This window comes from Procambarus clarkii, chromosome 31 (genome assembly GCF_040958095.1).
Source record: "Procambarus clarkii isolate CNS0578487 chromosome 31, FALCON_Pclarkii_2.0, whole genome shotgun sequence".
Classification (NCBI taxonomy): Eukaryota; Metazoa; Arthropoda; class Malacostraca; order Decapoda; family Cambaridae; genus Procambarus; species Procambarus clarkii.
In genome coordinates, this window is record NC_091180.1 from 4,227,005 (window position 1) to 4,244,471 (window position 17,467).

The window sequence follows — 17,467 nt, forward strand, 5'->3', positions numbered from 1 at the left end:
CAGACCTGTCTCCTGCAGCACATATCAAGCGGATAACATCAGCGGCATATGCCAGGCTGGCCAACATACGAACAGCATTCAGAAATTTGTGTAAAGAATCATTCAGAACTTTGTATACCACATATGTCAGGCCAATCCTGGAGTATGCAGCCCCAGCATGGAGTCCATATCTAGTCAAGGATAAGACTAAACTGGAAAAGGTTCAAAGGTTTGCCACCAGACTAGTACCCGAGCTGAGAGGTATGAGCTACGAGGAGAGACTACGGGAATTAAACCTCACTTCGCTGGAAGACAGAAGAGTTAGGGGGGACATGATCACCACATTCAAGATTCTGAAGGGAATTGATAGGGTAGATAAAGACAGTCTATTTAACACAAGGGGAACACGCACAAGGGGACACAGGTGGAAACTGAGTGCCCAAATGAGCCACAGAGATATTAGAAAGAACTTTTTTAGTGTCAGAGTGGTTGACAAATGGAATGCATTAGGGGGTGATGTGGTGGAGGCTGACTCCATACACAGTTTCAAGGGTAGATATGACAGAGCCCGATAGGCTCAGGAATCTGTACACCTGTTGATTGACGGTTGAGAGGCGGGACCAAAGAGCCAGAGCTGAACCCCCGCAAACACAACTAGGTGAGTACAACTAGGTGAGTACACAGTACACACATTACGGGGCCCAGGATACGGGGGGGCCTCGTAGCCTGGTGGATAGCGCGCAGGGCTCGTAATTCTGTGGCGCGGGTTCGATTCCCACACGAGGCAGAAACAAATGGGCAAAGTTTCTTTCACCCTGAATGCCCCTGTTACCTAGCAGTAAATAGGTACCTGGGAGTTAGTCAGCTGTCACGGGCTGCTTCCTGTGTGTGTGTGTGTGTGTGTGTGTACTCACCTAGTTGTACTCACCTAGTTGTGTCTGCAGGATCGAGCATTGACTCTTGGATCCCGCCTTTCGAGCATCGGTTGTTTACAGCAATGACTCCTGTCCCATTTCCCTATCATACCTGGTTTTAAAATTATGAATAGTATTTGCTTCCACAACCTGTTCCTGAAGTGCATTCCATTTCCCCACTACTCTCACGCTAAAAGAAAACTTCCTAACATCTCTGTGACTCATCTGAGTTTCAAGCTTCCATCCATGTCCTCTCGTTCTGTTACTATTCCGTGTGAACATTTCGTCTATGTCCACTCTGTCAATTCCTCTGAGTATCTTATACGTTCCTATCATGTCCCCCCTCTCCCTTCTTCTTTCTAGTGTCGTAAGGCACAGTTCCCTCAGGCGCTCTTCATACCCCATCCCTCGTAGCTCTGGGACGAGTCTCGTTGCAAACCTCTGAACCTTTTCCAGTTTCATTATATGCTTCTTCAGATGGGGACTCCATGATGAGGCGGCATACTCTAAGACTGGCCTTACGTAGGCAGTGTAAAGCGCCCTAAATGCCTCATTACTTAGGTTTCTGAATGATGTTCTAACTTTTGCCAGTGTAGAGTACGCTGCTGTCGTTATCCTATTAATATGTGCCTCAGGAGATAGATTAGGTGTTACGTCCACCCCCAGGTCTCTTTCACGCGTCGTTACAGGTAGGCTTTTCCCCTTCATTGTGTACTGTCCCTTTGGTCTCCTATCTCCTAGTCCCATTTCCATAACTTTACATTTGCTCGTGTTGAATTCTAGTAGCCATTTCTCTGACCATCTCTGCAATCTGTTCAGGTCCTCTTGGAGGATCCTGCAATCCTCATCTGTCACAACTCTTCTCATCAACTTTGCATCATCCGCAAACATCGACATGTAGGACTCTACGCCTGTAAACATGTCGTTAACATATACAAGAAATAGAATTGGTCCCAGCACCGATCCTTGTGGTACTCCACTTGTTACTGTTCGCCAGTCCGACTTCTCGCCCCTTACCGTAACTCTTTGGCTCCTTCCTGTTAGGTAGTTCCTTATCCATTCTAGGACCTTTCCCCCCACCCCCGCCTGCCTCTCGAGCTTGAACAGCAGTCTCATGTGCGGTACTGTATCAAAGGCTTTTTGGCAGTCCAGAAATATGCAGTCTGCCCAACCATCTCTGTCCTGTCTTATCCTCGTTATTTTATCATAGAATTCCAGAAGGTTTGTTAGGCACGATTTCCCTGTCCAGAACCCATGTTGATGTTTGTTCACAAACCTAATGTTCTCCAGGTATGCAACCAGTCGCAGCCTAATTATTCTTTCCAGTATTTTACAGGGGATGCTTGTCAGTGATTCAGGTCTGTAGTTAAGTGCCTCCTCCCTATCTCCTTTCTTGAAGATCGGCACAACATTTGCCTTCTTCCAGCAACTGGGCAATTCTCCTGACATAAGTGACTCATTAAAGATCATTGCCAGAGGCACGCTGAGGGCCTGTGCTGCTTCTTTTAGTATCCACGGTGATACTTTGTCTGGTCCAACTGCTTTAGTTGCATCTAGAGTTGTCAACTGTTTCATTACCTCCTCTGCTGTCACCTCTATATCTGATAGTCTTTCATCTAGGGTAACCCCTTCCAACAATGGGAGCTGCTCAGGCTCGGTAGTGAACACTCCATGGAAACTGGCATTCAGTGCCTCACAGATTTCCTTGTCACTTTCAGTATATGCCCCCTCTGTCTTCCTTAGTCTTGTCACTTGGTCGTTCACCGACATTTTTTTTTGTGTGTGTATGAGTGTGTGTGTGTGTGTGTGTGTGTGTGTGTGTGTGTGTGTGTGTGTGTGTGTGTGTGTGTGTGTGTGTGTGTGTGTGTGTGTGTGTGTGTGTGTGTGTGTGTGTGTGTGTGTGTGTGTGTGTGGTGTGAAAAAAAAAGTAGTTAGTGTAGTTAGTAAACAGTTGACAGTTGAGAGGCGGGCCGAAAGAGCAAAGCTCAACCCCCGCAAACACAACTAGGTGAATACAACTAGGTGAATACACACACACACACACACACAAACAAACAAACACAAGCACACTCACACACACACACACACACTTTCACACACATACACACACACACACACACACACACACACACACACACACACACACACACACACACACACACACACACACACACACACACACACACACACACACACACACACACACACACAAAGGTTGTGGAAGCATATTCTATTCATAATTTTAAAACTAGGTATGAAAGGGAAATAGGACCGGAGTCATTGCCGTAAACAACCGATAGTTCGAAAGGCGGGATCCAAGAGTCAATGCTCGATCCTGCAGGCACAAATAGGTGAGTACAAATAGATAAGTACAGACTCACACACTGTCGAATAAACCATTTCCTACACAACACAGTATAAACAGATACAGGGAGCAGCTGAAGCAGTATACGCTTCTCGTGGGCGCCCACTTTGAAAATTGACCGCCCTAATGTCCTATACCAAAGGTCTTACTTTCCGACCTCGTAAAAATTGCCTCCATCCTTCACACGAAAGCTTTTTAGCGAGAAATCTCTGGCAACCAAGTCTTGAATGTTGGGCAAGGTCGATACTGACCCTGGGAACCCTTCCAAACATCTTGGAATATTTTGCATACCGGAAGAACATCTTTAGTGGCACGTATCCTGTTGTCAGTGGCACGTATCCTGATGTCAGCGGCACGTATCTTGTTGTCAGTGGCACGTATCCTGTTGTCAGTGGCACGTATCTCGTTGTCAGTGGCACGTATCCTATTGTCAGTGGCACGTATCCTGTTGTCAGTGGCACGTATCCTGTTGTCAGTGGCACGTATCCTGTTGTCAGTGGCACGTATCCTGTTGTCAGTGGCACGTATCCTGTTGTCAGTGGCACGTATCTCATTGTCAGCGGCACGTATCCTGTTGTCAGTAGCACGTATCTCATTGTCAGTGGCACGTATCCTGTTGTCAGTAGCACGTATCCTATTGTCAGTGGCACGTATCTCATTGTCAGTGGCACGTATCCTGTTGTCAGTGGCACGTATCCGGTTGTCAGTGGCACGTATCCTGTTGTCAGTGGCTCGTATCCTATTGTCAGTGGCACGTATCCTGTTGTCAGTGGCACGTATCCTGTTGTCAGTGGCACGTATCCTGTTGTCAGTAGCACGTATCCTGTTGTCAGTGGCACGTACCCTGTTGTCAGTAGCACGTATCTCATTGTCAGTGGCACGTATCCTGTTGTCAGTAGCACGTATCCTGTTGTCAGTGGCACGTATCCTGTTGTCAGTGGCTCGTATCTCATTGTCAGTGGCATGTATCCTGTTGTCAGTGGCACGTATCCTGTTGTCAGTAGCACGTATCTCATTGTCAGTGGCATGTATCCTGTTGTCAGTGGCACGTATCCTGTTGTCAGTGGCACGTATCCTGTTGTCAGTGGCTCGTATCCTATTGTCAGTGGCACGTATCCTGTTGTCAGTGGCACGTATCCTGTTGTCAGTGGCACGTATCCTGTTGTCAGTGGCACGTATCCTGTTGTCAGTGGCTCGTATCCTATTGTCAGTGGCACGTATCCTGTTGTCAGTGGCACGTATCCTGTTGTCAGTGGCACGTATCCTGTTGTCAGTGACACGTATCCTGTGTTGGATATTTCCAACATCGAATACAACATTGTTGTATTCTCATTACTTATTACTAATCATATTAATATTGTAGTAAGTAAAATTAACAACTCGTAGAATTCTCCTGTACTAATAATTCATCTGTGCATTAGGCTAGAATTCTCACGTCATCTAACGCTAGTATTGCGTCAGATTTCTTTACAGTAAAACACATTATATACAATTTGTGTGAGAATTAAATACGATTCTCCATAATTAAGGCATTCTGTATGACAACTGATTGCAGACGAATTGTTCTCTAACTAAAAGCCGAATAGAGCGTTAGAATTATACCGTCTACCTCGCGATAGTGTTAACGTCATCAATGAATGCTATGGGGAGACATTAATTCCTCTCCCTTGTATCTTTACTATTCTTAAATAGTTAAATAATAATATTTCGTTCCTCTAAATAATAAACCCGTCCAGTCTTTAGAGTTTCAAGCGCGAATGCGAGAAATATTAATGTTCATGCCAATAATTTGTGTAATGAACGTCGACTCGGCGTGGGGGGAGGGACGCGACGCCATACTCACTCGGTGAGGGAGTCGGTGCGCGTACACGTGGGGAACCGGAGAGAGGCAGACCTGCGCTTAACGTACGCACAAAAGACGCCATTGTCCAGCAAATAGGACACGTGTGTCTATCTACAGATGAAAGCCGCCACTGTGAGGCGTGAACGACCTTGCAGATAATATCTTCAACTAGTGCTGGTGTTAAATAAGGGACCCCTAGACTTGGTTCCTGACGACACGTGATCAGCCAACTTGAAACGCATCAATCCAGGATAGGTTCACCGGAGCCTGGGATGCGAAATTACGGCAATCTTAATACTTACACAGTGCCCACAGCTAAGTACCTTTTATTTGATGCATCATTTACAGGTTTAATAATAGCGGGGTGATTGCGCGTCACGCGGCACGACAACACCTAATAACAGGTGATTAGAAATTTCTCTGTAGATATCAATAATCTTGAATATGTATTGAGTAGTTAAATCAATTGCTACTGGTAGTTATTTATTTTGCAGCTCGAGAGACGAATTCCTCATGCTGTCTTCTCCATGTTAACCGTGTCAGACGTCGGTGTACCAGACTTGGAGATTAAGAGGACTGCCAGGGTTATCTAAAGGAATCTATTACCAGCTAAGGCTTATTTCTTTTACTCATAACATTGCAATTTGATACATTCAGAATGTTTTCAACATAATGTGTGATTTACTGTAATTCATTATTATGCTCATATTCATGTTCTTCTTTGTATGAATAATATTATATTCTACATTAATTATAGGATTAGATTATTATTAATAGAATTAGTGAACGAACCACACTGATTCCTGGACGTACTGACCTCCAGTAATAACCCCCCAATGTAGGTGTTTGAGGTTTGGTTTTAATAATACAGCCCATTAATTATTCTTATGATCATACTTTCTAGTCATATCCGTAGTCACTGGTTTCTTCTAGAATTTTATCTAATGATCTGAAATTCTCAGTTTCCCTCTTTACTTTAAAAGCGGGTGGTCCTTCGTAATTTAATTTACTACTTTAATTATTAATTAATCAGAATCAAACCCAAATATCCCACATTATGGTCCTTTTCGAACCGGATAGGCATTAAATTTATAATTAAAATATTAACCATTAATAACTAATCCTTGTGTGATAGAAGCTAGACTAACTATTTAATCAATTGTGTCAACTAACATTGTAACACATCAGTTAGCCTAGATCACACTAACATATTGCTACTTTTATCTCATGTATAAAGTGGCTTTAGTGGGTCATAGCCAATTACCCACAACACTTAGACCTATACCTCACACCGAGGTGAGAATCTTTAGGTCACCAGGAGCAACAGCTCACAACTTTTACAATAACACCACCCTAACACCTGCGTTAGAGTGGCCTCACCACCTAACTATCATATACTTAGGTGGTAATGACATCCACCCCACTCGTCATCCAGCCGAGGTGATCAAACACCTCAAAAACATAATTTCTTCTTTCAAGCTCATCAGTGAATCAGTAGTATTCACATTAGTGGAGCCTCGCCAACCTAGCCAAGATAATCGTTGGGGAGTAACTCCGGAATACTACCTGAGAGCTGCTAAGTACATAAATTTCAGGCTGAAAAAACGAGTGAGATTGGATGCCACATATATACAATTTACAGCCAGACCTTACAGACAGAACCTGACCAGAGACGGTGTACATTTGTCAGGGGAATCTAGGTTGCATGTGGTTGACAAGTTAATTAACACCATCAACCATCACAAAAGGCTGTGGCTAGCAAGCCAAACTTAACTGTACATAATTATTCACCTGTGTGTGCAAGAGCACTCTTATAAAACAAAAAACCCAAAAATACAGCACAACTATATTTACCTTATTGCACCACAATAATCTTTACCCATGTTATTAGGTAGAATTTAGGCTGAGATTGTGCTGAATTTGGTACAAGCCCAGACTAAATAATTTTATAGTTCTTAGCTAGGAATTATTATGACTAGATCTAAAACTAGTCAGTGTTGTGTATATATTACATTATTGTGCTGACCCTCTACAGGGTGGGATAAATTTTTGAGATAACTCTGATTGGAGTATCTCCATAATATTTCTCTTGTATACATTATTTTGTGTATCTATTTTGTGTATTGCTGGATTATCTCCATTAACTCTGATGTTGATAAGGATGAGCTAACCGGACGAGAACTAATGGTGGAGTTCAGACAGTACACAAAATATCTAGCTATTTGTTGTTAGGTAGGTAGGTACATTCAACCTCAAGTGAGGTAAACCATAAAGTAGTCATTTTAATTTAGGCTACAATTAATGTTACCTGTTCACTAATGAACAAGTATCCAAGCTTCATTAGTAATACATACCCTAACACTGTGAAGTTTGAACCTAAGCCCAACATGGCTACTCCTGAACAATTGAGGAGAACCTACATTGGCCTTAAAGGTCACTTGACCAGATTAATCAATAAGGCTGATGACTTAACTAAAGATAATCCCATTGACTCTTATCACTTAGAGTCAACAGTTAGATTGGCTGATCTGAAGTTTGATCAAGTCAGAACTGCAGGTCAATCTTATCTTGCTCTGCTAAATACTGTAGAAATTGATCCTGATGAAGTAAGTCAAATAGTAAACGACATCTCCCAATATGAAGAGGAGACTCATGATAAAATTTTCAGGCTTTCTAAATTAGCCAAACAGTCTGGATCTAATGCCAGCAACACTGGGTCTCACTTCAATAATCACTTACCTGAGGTTCGTTTACCTACTCTAGACTTGCCCACCTTTTCAGGATTAGATACAGAAAATTGGGACAATTTTTGGACTTCCTTTGAAGTTCACATCCATAAGAAACAGTCTCTAGACAAGGTTTCTAAATTTTCATACCTACTCAGTCTTCTCACAGGAGAGGCTAAAAAGGTCATACATAACCTTACTCTTGATGAGAGTAATTATGAGGAAGCTATAAAACTCCTGAAGTTGAACTATTGCAACAAAGAGTTAAGTATAGCTACCCTTTATTATCAATTGCTAGATCTGAATGCACCAAACAGTAGACCAGAGTCACTTCAAAGCTTCAGACTAGAAGTAGAGTCTCTAGTAAAGGCCTTAGGTACCAAGGTTAATATACCTAGTTCTGAATGGTCTATCAAGCTATTGTTACAGAGGAAATTACCTCGGAATGTCTTGACAGAGCTCTGCTCACATTATAATACTGAGTTTCTTACTCTCGATCAGATTTTCGAGGGGTTGAGGATCACAGTTAATAGGTTAAAGACTCATGACAAAATTAAACCTGAGTCCAAACCAATTAATACTGATAATTCAGTCAAACCTAAACAGACTCCAAGTAAGTCTAATAAATATAAATCCAAACCTACTCCATCCACCAGGAAAAGAAGTGGAAATGTAGGTACATATTCAGTATCTCCTACAGAGATAACTCATGACTTGTCTACTAAAGAGACTCGGTCTATTAATCAAAGAAAGTGTCTGTTCTGCAATCAGGAACACACCACTTATCAATGCTCTGCTTATCCTACGTATAATGCTAGAGTTAAAAGGTTACAGGAATTGCACAAATGCACTAAATGTATGGGTTCTCATGATCCCAAGAAATGTGCAGTACCACTACGTACTTGCAACCGTTGTAAACAGGGTGTACACCACTACGCCTTATGTAGGAAATCTCCTACACCAACTATGCCCATTGGAGAGAATTTTACTAATTCTACATCAGTGCAATATTGTAAGGTACATCACGAAGTGAATGTACTCGCTGCTGAGTCAGGCAACAGTACTACCTTGCCTACTGCTCAGCTTAAATTAATAAACCGAAGATCTAGAATTAACAGTAGAGGTCTCTTTGACCAAGGTTCCCAAAAAACTTTCATCACACAACAGTTGGTGGATGATTTAAATTTAAAACCTACCAAAAGTGTGAAGTTAAACATTTCTGGTTTCCTATCAAATAGTGGACCACGTGACTACAAGGTAGTCAAATTACTAGTTAGATTAGGATCCTCTGCCAGCCCAATTCATGCTGTGGTCGTAGATAAAATTCCTACGGACTTACAAGTCACAGGATTAGCTCGAACTGCGAGACACCTTAAGCGAAACCGCATGAGGCTAGCGGATCATAAAATAAATTCCGATTGTCTCACAGATATTGGAATATTAATAGGCGCGGATCATTATTACAAGTTTATCACTGGATGCACTAGGCAACATGGTATGAATTTGTTGTCGTCCACAGGGGGCAAATTGCTCACAGGACCCGTGCTTTTCAGACAAGGTCCAGCGCCCACAAACCAACAAACCAATAATGTAATTGTGGCGTGACTAGGCTTAGAGCAGTCACCCCTACGCTTCAGGGAAATAGCCGAGGACATTGAGTCTGACCCACCAATACATCGTTTGTGGGATCTAGATACGTTAGGCATCATCCCTGAGCAACCAAGTCCTGATGATACATGGACTTACCAGCAATATCTGGATACGGTTGTCTACTCAAATAAACAATACTGGGTAAGACTCCCATGGAAGTTAGATCATCCCCAACTTCCAGTGAATTATTTTATGGCAGCCTCACAATTGCGGTCTCAATTAACACGACTGCAGAAGCAGCCAGAGAAATTAACCATGTATCACCAACTTATCCAACAACAACTTAACAATAAGTTCATTGAAGTTGTGGAACACGATGACCGAAAAGCAGGTCATTATTTACCTCACCATGCTGTGGTGAAAGACTCACTGACAACACCTATTCGTATTGTCTTTAATTGCAGTGCTAAAGTAAAGCCTGATAGTGTGTCTCTAAATGAATGTCTCCAAACGGGACCTAGCCTAACACAAAGGCTACATGACGTATTGTTACGATTTCGTACAGGCATTTTTGCCTACACTGCTGACATCAGCAAAGCCTTTCTCCGAGTAGGTTTGCAGGAGGAAGATCGTGACTACACAAAATTCCTCTGGTACAAGGATCCACTGGATCCTAACAGTGAAATAATCACCTATCGGTTCGCCTCTGTATTATTTGGTGCTACATCCTCACCGTTTCTTTTGCAAGCCACATTAGACACGCATTTGAGGAAATCAGACAGCCCTTATAAGGCAACCATTAGCGACAACTTGTATGTCGACAATTTCCAGGGGACAACTAATGATCAAGCTGATCTGGTAGAAATCTACCATGAGGCTAACCGTGAACTGTTAGGAGCTAATATGCCTCTACAGTCATGGGCCTCAAATAATAAACTACTTAACCAGTTAATTGAGAAGGAATTTCCCGATTATCAGGTACCCAGTAGCTTAAAGGTTCTAGGCGTGGAATGGAACACCAACACTGACGAAATGAATGTCAAGTCAGTGCAAACTGATAACTCCACCCTTACCATGAGAACACTGCTCTCATTTGTCAGTCAACCATTTGACCCTTTAGGCCTACTTAGTCCTATATTAATAAGGGGCAAACTCCTAATGCTGGCAACAACATATGGGATGGGATGAACCGTTACCAAGTGAGTTACAAGCCAAATGGCAAATACTCTCAACGGATTTTAATCAGTTAGGTGTTTTGAAATTTCCACGTAATGCCTCGGGACCAAACTTACCCACCAATTTGCACATTTTTTGCGATGCCTCTGGCAAAGCATATGGCGCAGTAGCCTATTTAGTTAACAGTGCTCAATCAATTTTACTCACATCAAAAGCAAGAGTTGCTCCCATCAAAAGGAAATCCTTACCTCAGATGGAATTGACTGCGTTGCTAGTGGGAGTAAGGTTAGCCCATTGTCTGGCAAAGACACTCAGTAATATCCACTTTGGTGAGATTGTAGTGTGGTCAGACAACGAGGCAGTCTTACAATGGGTAAGAAACAATAACAACAAAACTCCTTACGTCAGTAATCGCGTCAGGGAGATTCATGATTTATCCGCAGGTTATAAGTTTAGACATGTCCCTACTAAGGACAATCCTGCAGATTATTTGTCGAGAGGATTGACATTAAAACAACTTGTCAAATCTTCCCTGTGGTTCAACGGACCTTCATGGCTTGTTGGTGGTCAGTGGCCCAAACAAAAGCCACAAGTCATCGTGACCAATATCACCACTCCCATGAAGGACCCAGAGCCTCAGCGAACATTAGCCATTAATCCTCATCATTATTCTAATTTAAGCAAATTGTTACGAGTGACTGCACACGTGTTTGATTTCCTCTCTAAAATAGGAATACGACACAAATTCCCCAATCCTGTTCATTATTGGATTAAACGGGCGCAGCAAGAGACTTACGGAAGCGAATTTGAGAATCTTCCGGATAAACTCACTAAATCTCTGGGCATCTGGTACGATGTCAACACTCATAACATACTACGATGTGGAGGACGTTTGCTACATGCAAAGATTGACTTAGACACTAAGAACCCAATCCTTTTACCTCGCCACCACATCATAACTAAACTTTTTGTCTTACATCACCATCAATATGGTACCCTACATGGTGGAGTTTTAGATACTCTCACCGATCTTAGACAAAAGTACTGGCTTCCTCAAGGTCGTCAGACTGTTAAGACCATTATTAAATCTTGTGTAATCTGTAAGAGATACGACGCTAGAGTCTGTCCTTACCCAGGACCTCCTCCACTCCCAGAAGAGCGAGTAGTTCATCTTCGTCCATTCGAAACAACTGGAGTAGATTATACAGGAGCCTTACTCCTCACTGGTAACCCAGATAATATACCAGTGAAAGCGTACATTTGTCTCTTTACCAGTGCTACAACCAGAGGTGTACACTTAGAGGTCACCCCAGACATGAGTGCTGAAGCGTTCATTCAAGCTTTCCGCAGATTTGCTGCCCGTCGATCATGTCCTAGATTAATGATATCAGACAACGGATCTAATTTTGTAGCGGGAGAAAGCTGTTTACGAGAAGTCTGGAACCACCCTGAAGTGCAATCAGTCTTACAAAGAAGACAATGTCACTGGAAATTCATAGCACCAAGAGCCCCTTGGCAAGGTGGGTTCTATGAGCGAATGGTAGGCACAGTCAAAAGATGTCTAAGGAAAACGTTACACCGACAAAGGGTCAGTTACTCAGAACTCCAAACTATTGTTGTAGAAATCGAGGCGCGAGTCAATAACCGCCCGATCACCTACCTGTCTGATGATTACACCCAGAGAGAACCACTGAGCCCCTCTCACTTGATCCATGGAGGTCTATTGAGCCCTCTCATCCCCTTAGTCGAAGAGGACCCAGTAGACCCATCCCATGTGACTCGAGGAGACTTGGTGGAAAGCTACCAACATCTTTCTAGAGTTATCAACAGGTGGAATGAGGTGTGGACTCGAGAATACCTCACAGCTCTACGAGAATATCACTACGGAGCTTCGAGTCCTTACAATAAGGTACAATTAAAACCTGGAGACCTTGTACTAGTCGACAGTGATGGACCAAGGTCCGAGTGGCCTATAGGAAAAATCGTCACCATCCACCCAGATCGACAAGGTGTCCTAAGAGTGGTTAAAGTCTTATGCAAGGGCAACACTACTCTAAAAACTTTAGAGAAGCTGGTTCCCCTAGAACTGACTGAACAAGAATATCAGCCAAATCCAGCTTCCCCAGTAATTTCAGAGGACAATGAATCTGTTCCTCCAAGCAACCGTCCCACTAGAGCTGCAGCTCAACAATGTAGGCGGAATTTGCGAGCCTATTATAACTCTGAAGAAGAATAATTTCCTTCATTTCCCCCTAAGGAAACTGTACTGATACTACGATGTGATATCGCGTAACGAAACATTACACGTCACTATGACCCAAGATATCGCACCACTGTAGATTCTGTTAGTTTAAATTGGGAGAGTTAAATTTATAAATATTGTGTAGGCTACAAACATGTTTCAGTTGACATGTGAATAACAAGACTTAAATTCTTGTAAGTCCTTGATAAATCCGGGACGTTCGTTATGTGTGTACTAACATACTAACATACTAATGTGTTAATCTTAATATTACTTCGGGATAGGTCAGTACAACACAGTACACTGCGACCCTGGGAATCCCCCCCCGGAGTTATGTTGGATATTTCCAACATCGAATACAACATTGTTGTATTCTCATTACTTATTACTAATCATATTAATATTGTAGTAAGTAAAATTAACAACTCGTAGAATTCTCCTGTACTAATAATTCATCTGTGCATTAGGCTAGAATTCTCACGTCATCTAACGCTAGTATTGCGTCAGATTTCTTTACAGTAAAACACATTATATACAATTTGTGTGAGAATTAAATACGATTCTCCATAATTAAGGCATTCTGTATGACAACTGATTGCAGACGAATTGTTCTCTAACTAAAAGCCGAATAGAGCGTTAGAATTATACCGTCTACCTCGCGATAGTGTTAACGTCATCAATGAATGCTATGGGGAGACATTAATTCCTCTCCCTTGTATCTTTACTATTCTTAAATAGTTAAATAATAATATTTCGTTCCTCTAAATAATAAACCCGTCCAGTCTTTAGAGTTTCAAGCGCGAATGCGAGAAATATTAATGTTCATGCCAATAATTTGTGTAATGAACGTCGACTCGGCGTGGGGGGAGGGACGCGACGCCATACTCACTCGGTGAGGGAGTCGGTGCGCGTACACGTGGGGAACCGGAGAGAGGCAGACCTGCGCTTAACGTACGCACAAAAGACGCCATTGTCCAGCAAATAGGACACGTGTGTCTATCTACAGATGAAAGCCGCCACTGTGAGGCGTGAACGACCTTGCAGATAATATCTTCAACTAGTGCTGGTGTTAAATAAGGGACCCCTAGACTTGGTTCCTGACGACACGTGATCAGCCAACTTGAAACGCATCAATCCAGGATAGGTTCACCGGAGCCTGGGATGCGAAATTACGGCAATCTTAATACTTACACAGTGCCCACAGCTAAGTACCTTTTATTTGATGCATCATTTACAGGTTTAATAATAGCGGGGTGATTGCGCGTCACGCGGCACGACAACACCTAATAACAGGTGATTAGAAATTTCTCTGTAGATATCAATAATCTTGAATATGTATTGAGTAGTTAAATCAATTGCTACTGGTAGTTATTTATTTTGCAGCTCGAGAGACGAATTCCTCATGCTGTCTTCTCCATGTTAACCGTGTCAGACGTCGGTGTACCAGACTTGGAGATTAAGAGGACTGCCAGGGTTATCTAAAGGAATCTATTACCAGCTAAGGCTTATTTCTTTTACTCATAACATTGCAATTTGATACATTCAGAATGTTTTCAACATAATGTGTGATTTACTGTAATTCATTATTATGCTCATATTCATGTTCTTCTTTGTATGAATAATATTATATTCTACATTAATTATAGGATTAGATTATTATTAATAGAATTAGTGAACGAACCACACTGATTCCTGGACGTACTGACCTCCAGTAATAACCCCCCAATGTAGGTGTTTGAGGTTTGGTTTTAATAATACAGCCCATTAATTATTCTTATGATCATACTTTCTAGTCATATCCGTAGTCACTGGTTTCTTCTAGAATTTTATCTAATGATCTGAAATTCTCAGTTTCCCTCTTTACTTTAAAAGCGGGTGGTCCTTCGTAATTTAATTTACTACTTTAATTATTAATTAATCAGAATCAAACCCAAATATCCCACATCCTGTTGTCAGTGGCACGTATCTCGCTGTCAGTGGCACGCATCTCGTTGTCAGTGGCACGTATCCTGTTGTCAGTGGCACGTATCCTGTTATCAGTGGCATGTATCCTGTTGTCAGTGGTACGTATCTCGTTGTCAGTGGCACGTATCCTGTTGTCAGTGGCACGTATCTCGCTGTCAGTGGCACGCATCTCGTTGTCAGTGGCACGTATCCTGTTGTCAGTGGCACGTATCCTGTTATCAGTGGCATGTATCCTGTTGTCAGTGGTACGTATCTCGTTGTCAGTGGCACGTATCCTGTTATCAGTGGCACATATCCTCTTGTCTGTGGCACGTATCCTGTTGTCAGTGGCACGTATCCTGTTGTCAGTGGCACGTATCCTGTTATAAGTGGCACGTATCCTGTTGTCAGTGGCACGTATCTCGTTGTCAGTGGCACGTATCTTGTTGTCAGTGGCACGTATCTCGTTGTCAGTGGCATGTATCCTGTTGTCACTGGCACGTATCTCGTTGTCAGTGGCACGTATCCTGTTGTCAGTGGCACGTATCTCGTTGTCAGTGGCATGTATCCTGTTGTCAGTGGCACGTATCTCGTTGTCAGTGGCACGCATCCTGTTGTCAGTGGCACGTATCCTGTTGTCAGTGGCACGTATCCTGTTGTCAGTGGCACGTATCCTGTTGTCAGTGGCATGTATCCTGTTGTCAGTGGCACATATCATTATTGTCAGTGGCACATATCATGTTGTCAGTTGCACATATCCTGTTGTCAGTGGCACGTATCCTGTTGTCAGTGGCACGTATCCTGTTGTCAGTGGCACGTATCCTGTTGTCAATGGCACGTTGTTGGAAATTTCCAACACTAAATACAACACTGTTGTATTCTCATTAATTATTACTAATTCTACTAATTATTGTAGTGAGTAAAATTAACCCAACGTAGAGTTCGCATGTACTAATAATTACATCTGTACAATATGGCTAGAATTCTTACGTCACCCGACGCCAGTATTGCGTCAGATTCCATTGTAATAAACACATTTATATCCAATGTGTCTGAGAATTGAATTTGATTCTCTATAAACAACGGTGTTCTGTGTGATAATTAATTACAGATAAACTGATCCCTAACTAAAGCCAAATAGAGCGTTTATAGTTATAACTGTTATCTAGTAGTAAATTTAACGTCACGCGTGAATGCCCTGGAGAGACTTTAATTCATCTCCATTGTTCGTTTACTATCATAAAACTGGCAAATAATAATATTTAACTCCTCTAAATAATAAACTCGTCCTAACCCGTACATTTCAATCACAACTGTGAAAAATGATAATATTCACAATAAATAATTCGAGTAACAAACGCGGGACGCGGAGCGGGGCGGAGAAGACGCCAGTCGGCACGAGGTGACGCGTACGTGAGCACACGTGACAACACGCTCACGACGAGACGCCATTACCCAGCCACCAGGGTAGACGCCATCAAGACCTCTAGAAGAAAGTCGCCACTGTGAGGTGTGAAGAACCTTTGCAGAAAATACCTTCACTGGTGTCAGTGTCATTCACGGAACCTGTTAAATTTGGTTCTACGTAACTCCACGTGACCGGCCAGTGAAGCGCGTCAGTATCTAGGATAAGCTAGACCGGAGCCTAGGACGCGAATTTCGGCAAGCCTTAACTTACACAGTGCCCATATTAGCTAAGTATCCTTATCCTTATTTGATGCATCTTATAGGGGGTAGGTTTATAGCTGGGTAGCTTGTTGTGACGCCGTGCGACCATAAAAAACTACAGGTTATTATTTTCTGATGTTTAATCTCGTTTTCTTGAATATAGATTTCTAGTAGTTTAATTTGTTACTACTGAAACCAATTTGATTTACAGCGTGTGTGAAGAATTCTCCGAGCTGTCATTTCCCATGTTAATCAACTCCCAGTGTTCCATGACGAGTCCAGGGGAATCAGAAGATGAGTCGTAACTAACTTCTGGGGAATCGTCATTAAGCTAAGATTCCTTTGTATTCCTTGATTATTATCTGTACTCCTTTACATGCAGAACTCTGTTCATTGGATTAACATGTGTTTATTATACTAATTATTTCATGTTCGTAGTCTATGTTCTTTTTGAAGATAAAGATAATGACTCTATAAATATTCAAAGGATTAGATTATTATACATTGGACTGGTGAACGAACCACACTAGTTCCTGGATGTACTGAGTTCCAGTAATACCCCCCCCAATGTAGGTGTTTGAGGCTTTTATTCATTTAATTATACAGCCCATTAATTATTTCAGTGATCATATTTTCCAGTATTTTATCCATAGTTACTGGTTCATCTAGGAATTTTCTAATGATCATAATTTCTCAGTTTCCCTCTTTACTATAAAAGCGGGTGGTCCTTCGTAATTGATTTTACTATATTAATATTTAAATATATAGAGTCAAGCCCCAAATTTTCCACACACGTATCCTGTTGTCAGTGGCACGTATCTCGTTGTCAGTGGCACATATCATGTTGTCTGTGGCACATATCATGTTGCCTGTGGCATATATCATGTTGTCAGTGGCACGTATCTCGTTGTCAGTGGCATGTATCCTGTTGTCAGTGGCACGTATCTCGTTGTCAGTGGCACGTATCCTGTTGTCAGTGGCACGTATCCTGTTGTCAGTGGCACGTATCCTGTTGTCAGT

At 42.2% G+C, this 17,467-nt stretch overlaps 1 protein-coding gene across 1 annotated transcript in view; it reads left to right on the forward strand.

Moving 5' to 3' along the window:
* LOC138370116 (uncharacterized) overlaps positions 1–16,849 on the forward strand; it is a 182,575-nt gene extending 165,726 nt beyond the window's left edge. Inside the window, exons 2-4 of the mRNA XM_069334103.1 lie at positions 4,134–4,531; positions 14,758–15,045; positions 16,830–16,849. Of these exons, the coding sequence (XP_069190204.1) occupies positions 4,134–4,531; positions 14,758–15,045; positions 16,830–16,849 (706 nt within the window). The remainder of the gene's footprint in view (positions 1–4,133; positions 4,532–14,757; positions 15,046–16,829) is intronic.
* The last annotated feature ends 618 nt before the right edge of the window (positions 16,850–17,467 follow it).